At 37.3% G+C, this 17,329-nt stretch overlaps 1 protein-coding gene across 7 annotated transcripts in view; it reads left to right on the forward strand.

Moving 5' to 3' along the window:
* The window catches only part of LOC117819070, a 134,343-nt gene that overhangs the window by 52,719 nt on the left and 64,295 nt on the right, over positions 1-17,329 (forward strand). For 4 of the 7 annotated variants that reach the window (XR_004632433.1, XR_004632435.1, XR_004632434.1 and 1 more), the window contains exon 2: positions 1,104-1,234. Coding sequence is in view for 2 of the 7 variants with exons in the window: in XM_034692278.1 (XP_034548169.1) it covers positions 10,877-10,916; positions 15,188-15,247; positions 16,522-17,133; positions 17,235-17,282 (760 nt within the window). In the remaining 5 variants the exon portion in view is untranslated. Of the gene's footprint in view, positions 1-1,103; positions 1,312-1,439; positions 1,558-10,674; positions 10,917-15,187; positions 15,248-16,521; positions 17,134-17,234; positions 17,283-17,329 lie in introns of those variants that run through there. The other 3 variants (XM_034692278.1, XR_004632430.1, XM_034692279.1) reach the window with 3 other exon arrangements.

Genomic DNA, 17,329 nt, shown 5'->3' on the forward strand with positions numbered 1-17,329 from the left:
TTGTATTGTAAACGCTAATAACAATGTGAAGAGCACACTGCCTTTAATAAAGTGACATAGATAGGAAAAGGCCAAAATGAATGGTGTTAGGCATGGTTTACTTTCAAACATTAAAGAAAGAGGAGCTGCACTGTGCTCAAACTAATGTACCCACTTTCATTTTTTAAAACAAGCTGAAACTTCAAACTGTGTCTGAGATGTGATCACAACTCCAGAACATCAATACTCCAACATTACAATCAAACAGATATCTATGCCTTCCAAGCTTTCTTTTTTAACCTTTTACCTTATTTTCAGTACATCTTACTTAAAAACATAACTTGAAAATACTAAAACAACCTGGAAGTGTTTAAAAAGGCCTGAACTCAGTCCTGAAGAATCTCTCTGAGGTGACTGTTGAGCTTCAGAAGGAGCTGCTTTTATCATTATCTCTTAGAAGTTGACATGCCATGACATGCTCTTTGATTTAATTGTTCTATGTTGAAGCTCCAGATTTCCACCTTTTAGAACAGAGTAAGCAGCTCATAATGTGACTGTTGCTCCTTCTTGTCATTTAGAAGTTCTGAGAGAGTCTGGATGTTGGGTACAGGGTAAACATGTTCCTCCAAAGGGGACTCAGGTATTATGCAGCCTCTCTCCTCAGCTGGTCATGGAGGGGACGGAGCTACTCCTCCGTTCAGTGTGGAGGTTATTTAGAGCTCTGGATCAGAAGGAGCTGCATGAGAGATCAGCTGAGTATAAAATAAAATATAAAATGAAGAAATAAAGGAAGGGTAAAAGTAGAGACTGGACAGCCCAATGTAACACAGTAAAAGTAGATATTTTTAACATAAATGTACTTGAGTAGGAGTAAAAAGTACTCTGCAAAACAAATACTCTCAGAAGAACAATTTTTTGAAAAACTACTCAAGTCCATGTAACGGAGTAAATGTAACTCGTTACTACACACCTCTGGAAATGACTCTACATCACTTTCTACATGATCACCATATGGGCTGTGAAGCTTTTACAAGAGCTAATGTCAACCTTTGAAAGCTTCATCATCACACTTAGAACCACCATGCACACAACTGAACGTGTTTGTGTTCTTTTTGATTTGACAGATGGAGAAAATCCACCAGGACAGATTACAGGAGACCGGATACTAAATTGGGGGTTGCTGAGTCACGTCTGCACGGGCTCCACAAGATGGCACCAGAGACTCAAAGATTGTGATGTGGACCAAACCACTGAGGTGATGTCAACAGCTTTTTACTACATTAGAAACAGGATAAAGAAGTGTTCATCAAAGTGACATCAGCTCAGCAAGAGGTAAATACCAGCAGATAAATAAAGTAGATCCATTTCTATCTGTTTAAGTAGATTACAACGATTTGTTTCAACAGCAGGAGAGAGGTTGATTTCACTTCTCTATAGCTTATTGAGCTCTTTCATTCCAGGTAGATGAAGCTAGAATCTAAGAGGCACATCATCTTATTTTGGAAGACATTGTAGGAGAATAGAAACATGTATACTTGGTGAGCATTAAACTATACAACAACTCACAAGGGATTCATTTCAAACAGAGTTAAAAAGTCTGTGAGATGAAAGTAGGGTTGCAAAGGGGTGGAACATTTCCATGGGAAGTTAAGCTGGGGAATTTTGGAAGTATTCCAAATTGGAAACCTTCCATGGGAATATATTTATTGATTTTTCATGGATATACAGTCATAATAATCAGGGATACAATGTTGAATATAGACACAAATATCCATAGTATAGTCAAAATTAGCCTAGAAAGGAACATTGGAAAGGTATCATATCCAAGCATAAATATTAGTTTTGTTATAAGCAGACATCCATCCAAAATAATACAATTAAATCAGATTTATTTGAAAGTAGAACTTTATCAAGTGTTAAATATTTTATTGAACAATAATTCTTTCATTGAAGAACAAAAACATGAATGTTGAGTGAAATATTTCTCATCCCCCCCCGACCCAACCCATTCAAAAGTTAACAAAAATGCAATCCCAACAAAGTCCCATTCAAAATGTTAAATGAAAAGAGCTGCTCTCCTCCAGAAAAAAGTCCCATTCAACCTGCAAATAAAGAAGCATCTTCCCTCAAGCTTCTGAAGCCTCTACAGGATTCTAGAAATCCTCTGTGCTTCATGTGATGGAGGAATGCACAGTGCCTGTAGGGGGCGTGGTCTCTATAGCCCTGCAGTAAGCAGTGTGCTGTGTGCATGTGATGGAGGAATAGCAGAGATATTCAACTGTACTTCATGAAATCTGGTTGTTTTAGTCAGGATTATACTAAAATATATTTTCCCCAACTATATTTAAGTTCCCTATTAACCCTCCTGTTATGTTTGTTTCTCTGGAACAGCAATAATGTTCCTGGGTCAATTTGACCCGGGGCATATTCAATTACCCAAAAGTGTCAGAACCCCAATAAATCCCATTACACATTTTTTAAAATCTAATATTTAACTCCATTACTAACCATTTAAATCCAGATTTGGTCCATTGGTGTTCTTTAATTCTCACAGGTCATGGTTCAAAGAGGATAACTCGTTTTTCATTCAAATTCATGTTAAAACTTTTTTTTATGTACATTGGAAAGACCTAAATATAAATACAATAGTTTTACATGACACAGATTTTTGTTTATTTTATTTTAAATGTTGAATTTCTTTTTCTTTATGAAGTGATGTTGATAAATGAACACGACTCCTCTTCTGTCACATGCTGCCCAGATTGTTATGCTGCATTTAGCTGGTTTGCAAGGCATATACTGCCTAAAATAGACTTTCAAAAGGGTCAATTTGACCCGCAACATAACAGGAGGGTTAAGAGCCAACCTTCAATTTAGTAAATTCCTGGTTTATTCCCGTTTATTCCCATGGAAAGTTTCCAACTTTGAAAATTCTCAGAATTATGCAACCCTAGATGAAAGTGTAACCAGCTTAATGCTTGAAACATAAAACTGGTCTAGATTTTATACGAACACTTTGAAGCAAATCCATGGAGACTGTTGTGAACTGATTGTTCAGGTAAGCAGGTAAAAGGAAGACAAGAGATACAGAGATATCAAACTGAGACTGAAACAGAACAGGTCACTTTGGAGAAGGGTTGTGCTCATGTTGTAGATTAAACGTCGTCACCAGGGGCGTCGCCAGACCCCCTTTACTGGGGCACGTGCCTCAGTATAAATGAGCTGTGCCCCAGTATCAGGGGCGGACTGGCCATCGGAAGTAAAGGAAAAGACTTTAGGCGCAGTTGTTAATGTGTTGCATCCACCGCAGTGTTTCCCATACATTCATTAATTCCTAAACAAGTGAAGTCCCACTATCCCCAGCACTGCTTTGGGTTAAAAAAAACATCATTAAATTCACAATGGTTTGAAAGCTTTCCCTGGTTATGATATTCTGTAAATAGAGATGCAGCTTTTTGTTTCTCATGTAGGATGTTTGGTAAACACATGAAACATGACACATTTGTGAGCACTGGTTTCACTAACTGGAAAAAAGCTCTGGATCTCTTTAGAGGGCACGAGAAAACACCTGCCATAAAAAGTGTGTGTGTGTGTGTGTGTGTGTGTGTGTGTGTGTGTGTGTGTGTGTGTGAGGAAGGGGAAATAGTAGGGGGCCTGTGCCCCAGTAGAGCTTTATGCCTAGCAACCCTGGTCGTCACCCTTGATGATCAATAACAGAATTACTATTGGGTTAGACGGATTATTAATATTTGTATTATTGTAGGCTCCAGATGTCGGTCCTATGTTTTGTCTTAGCTGTAGCTCACCATCCACTCCTAGCTGAGGCTGTAGCTCAGGTTAACACCTACTGCCAATATGCTCCACATGCTCCACTACCTGAGTGTAAACAAGCACTGATGGCATCTTGTGAGGCGGCATGGTTTGGTTGTATTTTGATGTAGAAAATGGAGATAAAGTTGTATGTAGGCTGTTAAACTGACAGATAACCACTCCACCAGAGCAACGAGTGACCGGCACAGGTACGTGGATGTTAACTTTCAAGGAGGACTGAAAACTGGTGGTGCTAGCTCTGCTAACGTTAGCTACACTCAGCTAACCAGTTTGACATCATTTCCCCACAGACTCTGTGATATCTTGTTTCGTGGTGTTATATCAACTTTGACTGGTTTCTGAGTGTTTGCTTCCTTTAAACTAGTCAGTCAGTCAGAATTTAAATTTCCGTTCACACGTCTAAACTCGTGGCCTCAGAACATCCCTACTTTGGAGACCAGAGGAAACTTTTGTGACCCAGAGTGCTCAGATGACTAACTTTTGCAGAGGGAGTCAGCCCGAGGTAAGGAGAGGGACAGCTTGTGTGGTGAGGTGTTTGATTCATTCTTTCATGCAGAGCTAGGTCATTGTTTGTCTGATTGTTGGGTACAGCAGTGCTCTTCAGGAAGTGTTTAGCAGCTCTTTTTCTTTGCAAAGCTTTTGTATAATCCATTTCTGAGACGTTATCACTGCAAGCGTAGGGGTTGTGTCAGTGTAGCTGATGAAATGTTGATGTTTGCTGTGCTCTAACATTCAGTGACTGTGCTGCCACCAGAGGGCGCTGTGTCTATTTGAAAAGGCTTATTCTCTGTTGAATGGAATTGAAACTTGTGAGATTCAGTCTGATTACTGCTTCTCACCTCAGTGTAAATGTACACCTTACTTCTGTCTCCCATTCCTCTTCTCATTGTTGATGTTTTTAGTACTTTTAGGTGATGATCATAGGTTAAGGCTACCACCGGTATATCATGTTCTTCAATGCTTACTTGTTATTGCTCTTCCTTTTTTAATGCATAGAATTAAAGTTTGTAAATGTTTGCACTTTGTTTGGATATACCTATAAATGACTGATCTATAAAGCTCCACTGTACTTCATGTGTTTAATGCAGCTAACCTTCAAGCCTCCTGATATTATTTCTTAAAGGAATACTTCACACCTGTGTCCTGACTGACACCTCAAAGAAACACCTGCAGTCCCACAGCTGAGACTGAAAGTTCAGTCTAAGTCCTGAAAACTGCAGACAAGACAACTCATCTCATAGACCAACCACATGCAGGTGAATCATGGGGTTAAAGTAAGATCATGTGATATCCATGAATAAAAATGCGTGTTTATGTCTGATTCTGAAAGTTGTATTTAGTTTTCTGTCACTCTTTCATGAGAAGTCTTTTGACTCTCATTTAGGCAGAAAGGAATTTACAGGACACCATTTCAGGTGTCAGGAGAGGAGAAAGACAAAGATCTGATCTTATATGTTGAATAATGTGTAAATGAGCGACAGTGTTACATTCAGTGTTACATTACATTTACGATCAGAAACTAATTCTAATAATCTTTTAATGAGTCTAATCCCTGGCTGACATGATATCAACATGATTCACATCGAGGGAATGAGACTTTGTGATTTAGTTTGTGAGGTCAGGGTCAGACAGAAGATCATTCAAGTTCCTCTCGCTGTCATACAAACTTTATGAACTGTCACCTTGTTACATGAGGTGATGAAAACATGCAGATTTGAAGCTCTGATTGAAAGGGGAGATTGAATCTGTGTCTGTGTCTGTGTATCTGCTGCCCTCTGCTGGTTTCCTGTTATCATTGGTTACTGCTCAAACAGTCTGCAGTGTGCTCCAGCTGAAACAACATCTTGTTTGGTCTGAATAGTTTTCTTAACATGTGAGACAGAAAGAAGTGAACACTTTTAAAGTTTGATTTGTATGATGCTATATTTTACAGGGATCAACCAGAAACACCTCCAGCCCCACAGCTGAGACTGAGACTTCAGTCCCTGAAACTGTGATTGACAGGACATATATTTGACTGCAAAGGTAGCAACATCACCCTATGGTCGTCTCATGGACCAGCCACATGCAGGTACATCATGGAGTCTTGGCATGACCAGGCTGGTAAGACTCTTTCTTTACAGGGAAAGACTCCAGACTACCAAGAGGTAAGTACTACAGTTAATCTCAATTCTCCAAACAGGTGAGTACAGGAAATGTTCCTTCTCCAAAGCAGGTGGTCTGTCAGGTAAGTCGCCTCACTGTCTTCTCTAAGAACAATCCCTCACAACTCAGTATTAGAACAGAAACCTCAGGGATTGAACATCCAGTCCTGCAACGTACTTCACCCATTAAAATATTTATGTAAGCATCTGCTCTGCAATAAAACACCCCAAACACAAGGACTCAAATAAAACCATCTTTATATACTCATGTAGGAAAACTTGGCTTTGAAATCAGATTCATAATCTGCTGGATGGAAAAGAAACTTCAATAAATCCTTCATAGAAACAACATGTCTAAGGGAGAGGTTTAACCTATAACAAGTTGTTACTAAGATTTAGGTCATTATAAGTTTTGATGAAAAATAATCTTCATTTTTCTTACAATAGTAGTTAATGTGTGAGTGACTCATTATATCAAAGCTGACTCATTTGAGTGTTTTTCAGCCATCACTGCAAAATCAACATATTTTAAAACTGATTTTTATCATGCAGAATAAATGTCTTAAATGTTGTCAGCCATCTTGGTTTTAATGAGAGCCTTTGTTACAGTATGAATGTGGCTGCAGGGATAAATTCACTTTATGTAACCTCAGTCAAAACAGTGTTATTCTTTGCTGACAGTACAAGGAACTAGAGAGTCTTGATTCCTCAAAGCAAAGGTATTAATCTTATCTTTATCTGAGAAGTCTTGACGCTCATTTAGGCAAAAAGGAATTTACAGGACACCATTTCAGATGCCAGGAGAGGAGAAAGACAAAAGATCTGATCTCATATGTTGAATAATGTGTAAATGAGCAGCAGTGTTACATGTCAGAGACTCAAGATAAATCATAAACTATTTCTAATGATCTTTTAATGAGTCTAATCCCTAGCTGACATGATATCAACATGATTCACATCGAGGAAAATAGAGTTTGTTTTCTAGTTTGTGAGGTCAGGTTCAGCCAGAAGATCATTCAAATTCTAAAGCTTGTAGAAGTATTTTATCTTTGGTTTGAAATATGAGGAAATGTTCCACCCTTACATTTGATAGAACCTGTTAAACCACAGAGTCAAAGTCACAAAGTCAGAGTGGATCATCTTTAACCCCCACAGTGACACTCCAACATGTGAAGCTTTATAAATCTATGTTTTTGTCAGACTTCATGCGGCTGCTGGGAGACTGTGTTTCCTTTTTTTTAACTCATCCTGGAGCTGTCTGTTTTTAATCTCACTTTTACTACTGATCGTGTCTCAGCAAGAAATTCACCAGGTGAGTCAACTCGACCTAAAGTACAGAATAATAACCCAATCATGAAAGTAATGGTAGGTCTTGTTTTACTGATGGATAAGTGGAGCTTGATAAAAACTGCAGGATGTTTTTGGATTATTTAGATTTATAGAAAAATCTCTGAACATGATCTTATTGCTGTGTTTATAAATTCAGTTTATTCCCACTGTAACTCGGTGTTATTAAAAAATGGATCCATGTTGTTATAACAGTTCATGTTTACTATGAGAACAGTTTCAAGCTGTAGCAGGTAATATGTGTCTGACAATGAAGTGAGCAGTCTCAACATGTTGAATTGAAAATATAAGGCTTTCATGAAAGACATGAAAAAAGTGTGTTTTGGTCTGACTGCAGGGGTCATGTCAGGTTTTACTGTTAACTTTCTACAATGAGCTGATACTCTGAGAAGTCTGTGACGAGCATTCAGGCAGAAAGAAATTTACAGGACGTTATAACAGATGTCAGGAGAGGAAATGGGAACCTATGGGAAATATAATCCCAACAGGGTGGACAACTTAAAATACAAACATGGTGTTAAAACATTGATTTAAAAGATAATTTTATTGATCTTAAATGATTTATGTTTACAGTTTTTAAAAATAGTCTCAGTGATTCCTTGTCAGTGATTGTTTCATGGTGATGGATTCTTCTCTACCTGTTGGATTGAACATGAACCTGTCCTCATTCAGCTCTCCTTCTTCTCTGCGGTTCACACACCTTTAAAAAGAAACTAATGTCTCAACTTTGAACCCTGCTGCTATCATCACCACCGCTCAGGGTTTAACTTTGTAGAGATCACTAACCTAAAGTTTCTCTCACCTGCTCCACTCTTTCATCATATTGATGGACAGGATCTAATATGATGAAGTCCTGGAGTCGGATGGTGTTTTCATGAAGGACACTGGTTTCCTTTTTTAACTGCAACAGCATTACATTGATGTGGTGGCAGTGTTGTATCAATAGCAGTCCAGTGCAGCTGGAATAGGCTCTGCCAAAACTGCCCAAGACGAAAACAATTTAAAATAAACATTCCGCTGGGTGCATTCTGTTTATTCCCTACAGGAATATAATAATAATATAATAATAATAATTAAAACCTAACACGCTGATCTCTGAATGCACTTTCAACCTGTGATCGTTCAAACGAGACAGCTGTCTCTGTCTGCCTGCGTATCTTGTTTTCTCTCTCTTCTGCACCATCAGAGTGAAACAATAATAAAAACTTCTAAATTAAGTAAATGTGTTATTGCCCAAATATTGACAGAGGCAGAGAGACATGGAGGTGAGAGCTCATAACAGCCAGATTAGAGTTTAGCTGAACATCACACTTCCTTTTGTCTTTATAAGCATTGGACTAACATGTGACTTGTGACACTTTAGATCTTCTACAATATGAATTTTGACAATCATCCAGGAAGTACCAAACATTAATCCTTCAGATGACATAATTTCCCCTTTAGACAGTTTCATGACAAATTTTTGCATAAGAATATTTCAGATCTGGGGCGCCCCTAGCAGTCTAAGTGCTCCACATACAGAGGCTACAGTCCTCATCGCAGAGATCGCCGGCTCGACTCCCGGCCGGTCGACGATTTGCCGCATGTCCTCCCCCACTCTCTATTCCCCATATTTCCTGTCTCTCTTCAGCTGTCCTATCAATAAAGGAAAAAAGCCCAAAAGCATAACTTAAAAAAAAAAAAAAAAGAAGAATATGTCAGATCACAATAATGTGTTTGGTACTCCAAATGCTCTGTGGAAGGACCCTCAAAAATGATGGCAAATTGAAGGCATAACAATCAGGATCATTTTGAAACCGTTATTATTTCTCTGACAATAATCATACCACCAAAGTCTCTAATCGTTACATACAGACAGGACTCAGTCTGATCTCATCTTAATCCACCATGAGCAGAGCACTTTGCAGCATTTAGCAAGTTACAGTGGCAAGGACAAACTTCCTTTAACAGGCAGAAACCTCCAGCAGGACCAGACTCATGTTAGACACACATCTGCTGAGACCGTGTTGGAGAGAGGGATAGAGGGAGATGAAGAGAGAGAGAGATGATAGTGGGGAGACGGATAGTAGTAGTTGTAGCAGCTGGAGTCTGGCACGTCCACAGCAGCAGAGATCCAGAGGAACCTATGAGACAAGGGAGCTCAGGGACTCCAGAAAGGTCTATGGTTAGTAACTTTAATGGGACAGGAAGAGTTCAAGTTTGAAGCCTACTGTTAAAAGTAGAGAGGGTGTCTGCCTCCCGGACCCTGACTGGTAGATGATTCCAAAGGAGAGGGGGCCTGATAACTGAAGGTTCTACCTCCCATACTACTTTTAGAGACTTTAGGTACGATGAGCAGGCCTGCATGTTGGGAGCGTAGTGTTCTAGAGGGGTAACAGGGCACTATGAGCTCTTTAAGATATGAAGGTGTCTGACATTTAAGAGCTTTGTAGGTCAGAAGAAGGAGTCAGTGTAGAGAAGCTAACACGGGAGAGATGTGCTCTCTCTTCCTGGTTCTAGTCAGTACTCGAGCTGCAGCGTTTTGAACTAGCTGAAGAGTCTTTAGAGACTTATTAGGGCAGCCTGATAAAAGGGAATAGCAGTAATTCAACCTGGAAGTAACAAATTCATGGACTCGTTTTCTGCATCATTTTGAGACGGGCTGTATCAGATTTTTTGCAATATTGTGTAGGTGAAAAAAGGCTGTCCTTGAAATTTCAGTAACTTTGTTGGTTTGTTGTCTATGGCCAACGCCCTGTAAGGTTTCAAGAAACATTTAGACTCCCTTTAGAATTTACAATTAAAATGATGGACAGAAAGAAATAACACAGGCAGACTGTTACGTTTCTGTATGTTATATTGAAAACAAACATTTTGGTTAAAATTCTTAATTCTTCTTTTGTGTGTTTCAGTGCTTGTGTATGCCCTAGATAATAGTGTACTGTTTTAACACATAACATTTCACTTTCTTAACTTTGGTATTTATTTCAATTTATGTATTGTATTTCATATTATTTATTTTATTATTATTATTTATTCATTTGTTTTTATTTCATTTCATTCCATTGTAATGTTTTGATATTAAGTTGTATTCCCTCTTAATGTTACCATGGGTGGGGGTGGTGGGGGATTCTATTAATCAGTATATGTCATCACTGTACATTATTATTATTGTATTGAAAAATTCCTAAATAAACTTTGTTTAAAAAAAAAACAACTTAATTCTTCCCTGGGAAAAGTTCACTGTTTATTGAGAAAGTACTTAAAGTACTAGACAAGTTTGAGGGTAAGCCTTACTTTGTGGTGCTATTGTGTAATCAGAAAGTCAGCTATAAAATCAGTTTAATCAAGGTATTCATTTTATGGAAGAAAAAAAGTTATGCTTCTTTGACTATTGTAGATAAGCTTTTGTATATTAGTTGTTTTGTATTGTCTTAAACTGTATTGTTTGAGTTGCCTTCTGCATCTGAAATGATATGTTTTCTTTGCTTCAGGTCTGGTGATCGGATGGCTGGGCACAGCTTGAAACTGCCACTACTACTTAAAAACTGGAAGGAAATTCAACTTCTACTATTTTTTGCCTCATAAAAAACACGATGGCCCAGAGAATGCTCAAGATTACAGATTTGTATAAAGGTATGTGCACTAAGTTGAAATATTTCAAGAAAAAAAAATCAAGAAAATAATTAACTGTAATTTTTTTCCAGAAATGTTAATTTTTTTCATAGATTAACTCAAACTCATGTTCCATAAGCTGTATTGATTCTTCTTTTGCAATTCTTCAGGGGTTTCAAATGCAGAAAATAACTTGTTTGTCAATTGTAGTGACCATTTGTCCATAAACTCTATAAATAATAATAAATAAATAAATAATTAAATTCTTAAACTCAAACTTTAAACTCAAACTTTAACCAAACATCATCAAAGGGCCATTGATGAAACATGGGGATGTGGCGTATGCAGGCAAAAAAAGTCCCTTGTCTATGTAAAAGTTCTGCATCCCTTATGATTTATTTTTGAGGGCAAACAAAAGAAAAGAAAAGCACAGCTCCTGCTGCGTCCCTTGCGCTGGTACAAAAATCATAGGCCCACCCAAGTGCAAAAGAAATCAAATAACTACTTCCTCTGCATCTATTATATATTTATAACTACATATTGAACAGTAGATCACGTTTTCTGAGCTATTTGGAAGTTCCATATGCCATTATTATCATGATCGTTTCATAATTTTAACTAATTTCTGATGGATCAGCACAAATAACATGAATCCCTTTTTTTTGTTTAAAATAAGTCTCAGTGGTTCTCACTCACCAACCTTTCTTAAGAAAAAATTTGTTCTTAAAACCCACATACAAAGTTTTTAAGAAGATTATGACATTTACCAAAGTTTTCTTATCTGGGATTTGTTCTTAGCTAAGAACAAAATCCGAGAACACTCGAGCACATCACAACACTTACGCACATCTGAGTGCTGACATGTCAGAGTGAAACTGTTGTATTTAGTGACATTTATAGCTGTTTATAAATACATGATTTAGATGAAGTCAGCTTTTACTTTAATCATGCAATATTTTGTTCAAACTACAAAATGTCAAATTATGGATTATAATTATGGATATGTCATAAGCAATCAGGAAGTGATTTAAAAAATATCAGAATTAGTTTAAGGCCGTAAGGGCTACAAACATGAAACATGAAATGAACTAATTTATGCACAAGATGACATTATAATATAGGCTAAAGTTTAAATAATTATGAATGATGATGTTCCTTCAGATTTGGCTTGACTTCCTTTTTATTTCACTTAACCTGCTGTGCGTCCTTTTCTGGTTGCAGCTCAGCGTTTCTGACGAAGGCGTTCTATCAGCAAATGTATTTGTTTATATTCACTACTGAAGCTACAAAATAAAATAAAAAAACAAATCAGCTTGTTTGTGTTTCACCAACAAACGTGGATTAAATCATGTACTTAAAAAAAGTCTCAATTATATAAAGGTGCTATATGAAGTAACAGATTGTAGTCGACTGTTGCTCCTGCTGATCACTTCGGACTTTACTTACATGCATTCTTATATATACTCAAGTACTTTTCTTACACCTCATGCACATTGCTTTTTACTTGTTCACTTTTGTTCTGTGTTATGTTTATATGTCTATTTGTGACTGTAGTTTACATGTGTATGTGTTCCTGTTGGCGCCTCTTGGCCAGGTCAGGTTTATAAATGAGAGCTTGTTCTCAAACTTTTTTACCTGGTAAAATAAAAAAAAATAAAGGAAAACAGTATATCCAACAGTTTCACTCTGACATGTCAGCACTCAGATGTGCGTCAGAGCGCTCTTGAGTGTTTTTTTCTTAGCTACGAACAAATCCCAGATAAGACAACTTGGGTGGATGTCAGAATCTTCTTAAAAGCTGCTAAAGAGGATTTGATGAACAAATTTTTGCTCAAGAACGGTTAATGAATGAGGCCCTTTTTTCTTTGCAAGAAGCTAAATGTTGACTATGAAGTTTTGAGTCTCTATTTAAAACTATAAAATATGGTGAACAAATAATAGTTTATCTGCACAATGTTTGAGAAGGTGATGATACACATTTTGCTGATGCAACAAGAGCCCAACAAAGATGTTGGTAAAATTTTAAGATAAAACATAATTTTTTTGACTAATTCACTGAACAAGCTGGCAACATGTACTAAAATTGTATCACTATTTATTTTTGGTGATATTTCAATGTGTACTTAAGTTCTCCTTTTGTTCCGCTCGACTTTGGGTAAAGATTTGAGAAGCTGTTATTTAATACCTTTTGATAGAAGTGAAATCCCTCAATTACAATTCTGTATAAAAAATCTTTTTTTAATTGGTCTTGTATAATATTCCAATTTGTGTGACCCTGAATTTTGGCTTTTCATTAACTATAAGCCATAATCATCACAAGTAAAAGAAAAACATGCTAGAAATATTTAACTCGAGTACTGAATCTATATAATGAGTTTCACTTTTTGAATTGAACTACTGAAAGAAATGGACTTTTCCCACGATATTCTAATTGATTGAGATGCACCTTTTATTATATAAGTTTCACATTGAATTGGTCAGTAATTATGATCTGAATTCTTGAAGTGATTGGCTAATGCAAAGGCAGGCAATTTTTATAGAAGTTATTTTAGATGTTTATTATAGGTACATATTTATATATATGTATGGATGAGCACATTTTAATGGGACAAAAAAGGCCCTAGTGTCATTGTGAACATGCATCATTATGATTCACACCACACATGGAAGCATTTTATAGATAAACCTGATCACAGCATACTCAATTTTTTTTTGTAAACACGTTTTATTGATTTTTACATTTAACAGGTTATGTGTAAAAGGTATCATTCTACACCCCCCAATAAAGTGGTAGGATTTTAAAACACTAACAGAAAATAGAAAATAAAACAAAGTTGATAAAGAAAAATCATACGAGACGTGCTTCACACTGAAAGTACTAAGAATAAATTAAAACTAAATTTCAAATAATTTCAGACAAAATTTTACAGTAAAGAAATTTGTATTAAAAAAGGATATCTAAATAAAATACAGCAAAACAGATAAATATACTGGCACACATTGAAGTTGGTGACACATTCCTCACAACATAAATACAGTACGTGTCAGTTGCATCATCGCCTCACAATGCGAACGCTTCTTCAATGTCACAATTTTAAACAAAATTTAGAAATGGCTCCCAAATATTCACAAACTCAGAAGCCGTCTTCATCACAACTTAGATATGTTTTTTAAGAGCCAAACTTGATAATTCTTTCAACCAGATACCAAGACAGGGGCAACACACATTTTTCCAATATAATGGAATTATACTCAACTGAATTATAATATTGTATTACTCTCAGACAGGTATTGATGGTTTGAGTTTGTGCCTTTTTGTATATAGTGCCCCATTCATCAACTTAAGTATCCTCTTGTTACCACTGTAGTGTCTTATTTTCACTGTTGTCTGTATGGTTTTTGACCATTAAATGATATAATTTGGTGACCCATCCTTTACTGAAGCAGTTTTCATGGAACATTTTTGTAGAGTGGTTAAAGGAGGTTGTTGCGCAGAATCATTTAAGCTTGCCAAAATTAAACTTCTAAGATGTAAATACTTAAAGTGTTTCTGTGGCAAGTCATATTTTACTCTGAGATCTTCAAATGACATTAATTTGTTATCATTATAAAGATCTTGCAAAAGTACTTATGGCTTCCTTGACCATATTGTAAAGCTCATGTCATTTCTTGCAGGGGCAAATTGTTCATTGCCCAATATAGGTTCAAAACATGACAGCACTGGACAATCACCCAGATATTTCTGTACTTCTAGCAACCAATAACAGTACTTTTCACAAATGGATTAATTGTATTTTTTCTTGATATCTTTAAAGGAGCCAGTATAACAAGCTATTCAGAGTTTAGAAGATAACTGTTTGATTTGCATCAAGGACAGAGCAGCTTCTTTAGAAAACCAGATCATTAATGCCTGTGTTTAGGCCGCCCAATAATACCACTGGAACTTTGGTAGCTGTAACCCTCCCCTGTCATAGAGTAATAGTGAAAGTCTTAGTCTAGGCTTCCTGTTGTTCCAAATCAAGTTGGCAAGCAGCTCCCTGAATTTGGAGAAAAAGTAGGAGGTGGAGACAAGGGAATTGACTGAAAGAGATATACAAATTTGGGCAGTATTTTCATCTTGATAATATTAATTCTACAGATTAAAGATACAGGTAGTGTTGTCCACCTAGTTACATCCTCTGTCACCTTTGCTAGAAGAGGATGGTAGTTAGAAGAACTTGTGCTGCTTATCTTTGGGGTTATCAGCATACTTAATATTGCTGACATTACCTTTATATTTTGTGTCCTTACAGAGTCAGATGATATGCAACCTGTGAAGCGCTCCAGCAGCATTGATTTCCTGCCACCTCTAAGTGAGTCATTCTGGTTTTTCATAAGACTTTTTTCATACTGCTGTTTCATCAGTAGTGGTTTCATAAATAGGGTTTTTAGTATTTGATAAGTCCAATACTATGAAGAACCCAACTCAAGTTTCCAAATCTGCTTCATCACTTAGTTCCAGTAAGCTCCATAGTCACCTTTCAACTTTCTATGATTAAACTTTAACTTTTTAGTCTTTCTCTCCAATTGATGGTATTCCTCTCCTCATGTGTTCCCATAACAACCTCCAGCTAACACTGTCCCCTAACCCTGCCAGATCTTCAAAGCTTTGAATCTTAGCAGTCTGACAATCTTTGTAAACTGACACGACTACATTTTTAATGTTGTCAACAAATCAACAGAAACAGCCAACCAACAATGTGTTTGCACTTGTCTCAGTCAAAAAGTCTGACCTCTGTCTGACAGCCTTCTTTATCTTGATCTTTAAACATTCGTCCTTCACATTTTATGTTTTCTTAAAGATCACTGGGTTAGCAGTAAGGGCAGCAGGACATTTTATGAAGGACTGACTCAAAGAAAATGACATACTATGTTTGTGTTTTACTATGAAGGAAGTTTTGGAAAACAACAGAGCTTATGGTACAGAGGAAGCAGGTATATACGCAACCAGAGGCTGCTGTGCCTTTAAGCTGCACCATGATCATGAAAGTGAAGTGCCACTGTGACTACAGCAGATTATAAACCCCTACCTCTAACCTAGATCTGTACATATTTTGAAACTAATGGTGATAAGAAAATAATTTGATATTCATAGTCACATCATTTTACAGAAACTGAAGTCTTACATTTTTCTCCTACCAACGTCTACACTTGTTGAGTCACCTGATAACGTACCTGTAGTGGCGTTTCCTCCTGATACCAAAGCCACAAAAGAGCTGCGGGCACATCAACATCATTTCCAACACAAATGACATGCGAGGCGAACCAGTTTTAAAACTTTCAATAAAAAATAGAAAGTCACATGGTAAAAAAACTGTATGCTCTCAGCTTTCTGTCTCACTCACCGCCTGTACCAAGTGAGTCAATCATTAACTAACAAGGGAGCTATCCAATCACGTTAACCCCTTGTGGCCTCAATATTCTTTCTTTTCACACAAAACATTCATTTAACAATATATTTTTTCCAACCAGGCCAGATAAACGAGCAAAGAGTCTCAACCTGTTGGTGCCTCTAAGCTAAAAGTGACATTTTATACATTTTATTACATTTTATAATCATCTGATTTCACAACTGTTCTCTTTGCAGTGTCTGAGCTGAGGGTGGTTCTGCTGGGGAACAGCTGGTCTGATAGGAGCTCAGTGGGGAACTTTATACTCAGAGAGACTGAGTTCAACACTGAGGAAGAACCAGGCGGCTGTTTGAAGGTCAGAAGACAGATAAAGGAGAAAGGCATAGTTCTCATCAACACTCCAGATCTGCTGAGTCCCCACATCTCTGAAGACAGACTGACAGAACATGTGACAGCCTGTGTGAGACTCTCTGATCCTGGACCTCATGTGTTCCTGCTGGTTCTACAGCTTGAAGACTTCAGGGAGGAACACAAACTGAGACTCTGCAGAGTCCTTAAACTCTTCAGTGATCAATCATTTGATCATTCATTGATACTGATATCATCACCCAGAGAGCAGGGCTCCAAATATACTCAGTATTCTCCCCTCAAAGACATGATCAGAGAGTGTAGGTACAGATATGTGGAGGGGATGAACCTTGAACTTCCAGAGCTGTTGACACGTTTGGGTCAAATTGTGAAGGAGCACGATGGAGAGCATGTCAGCTGTGATGTGTTCATGGACGCCACTGATGAAACACAACAAGAGAAAACAAAGCCTGGCCTCCTACATGCTGTTACTTCTGCTGGTAAGAACGAGACGTTTCAAGTGTTAAAACGATTCTCACACAAATCATTATTGATGACATTAAAACATGAGGCTGAAAGTTTATGTGTCATCTCTTTACAGGTCTGTGTGCCAGTGATGACAGGGTGAGACCTCCTCCTCCAGGAGAGAGTAAGTAAACTATCAAACATGAACATGTTATTATCACTGAGTGTCCT

Source organism: Notolabrus celidotus, chromosome 9, assembly GCF_009762535.1.
Source record: "Notolabrus celidotus isolate fNotCel1 chromosome 9, fNotCel1.pri, whole genome shotgun sequence".
Classification (NCBI taxonomy): domain Eukaryota; kingdom Metazoa; phylum Chordata; class Actinopteri; order Labriformes; family Labridae; genus Notolabrus; species Notolabrus celidotus.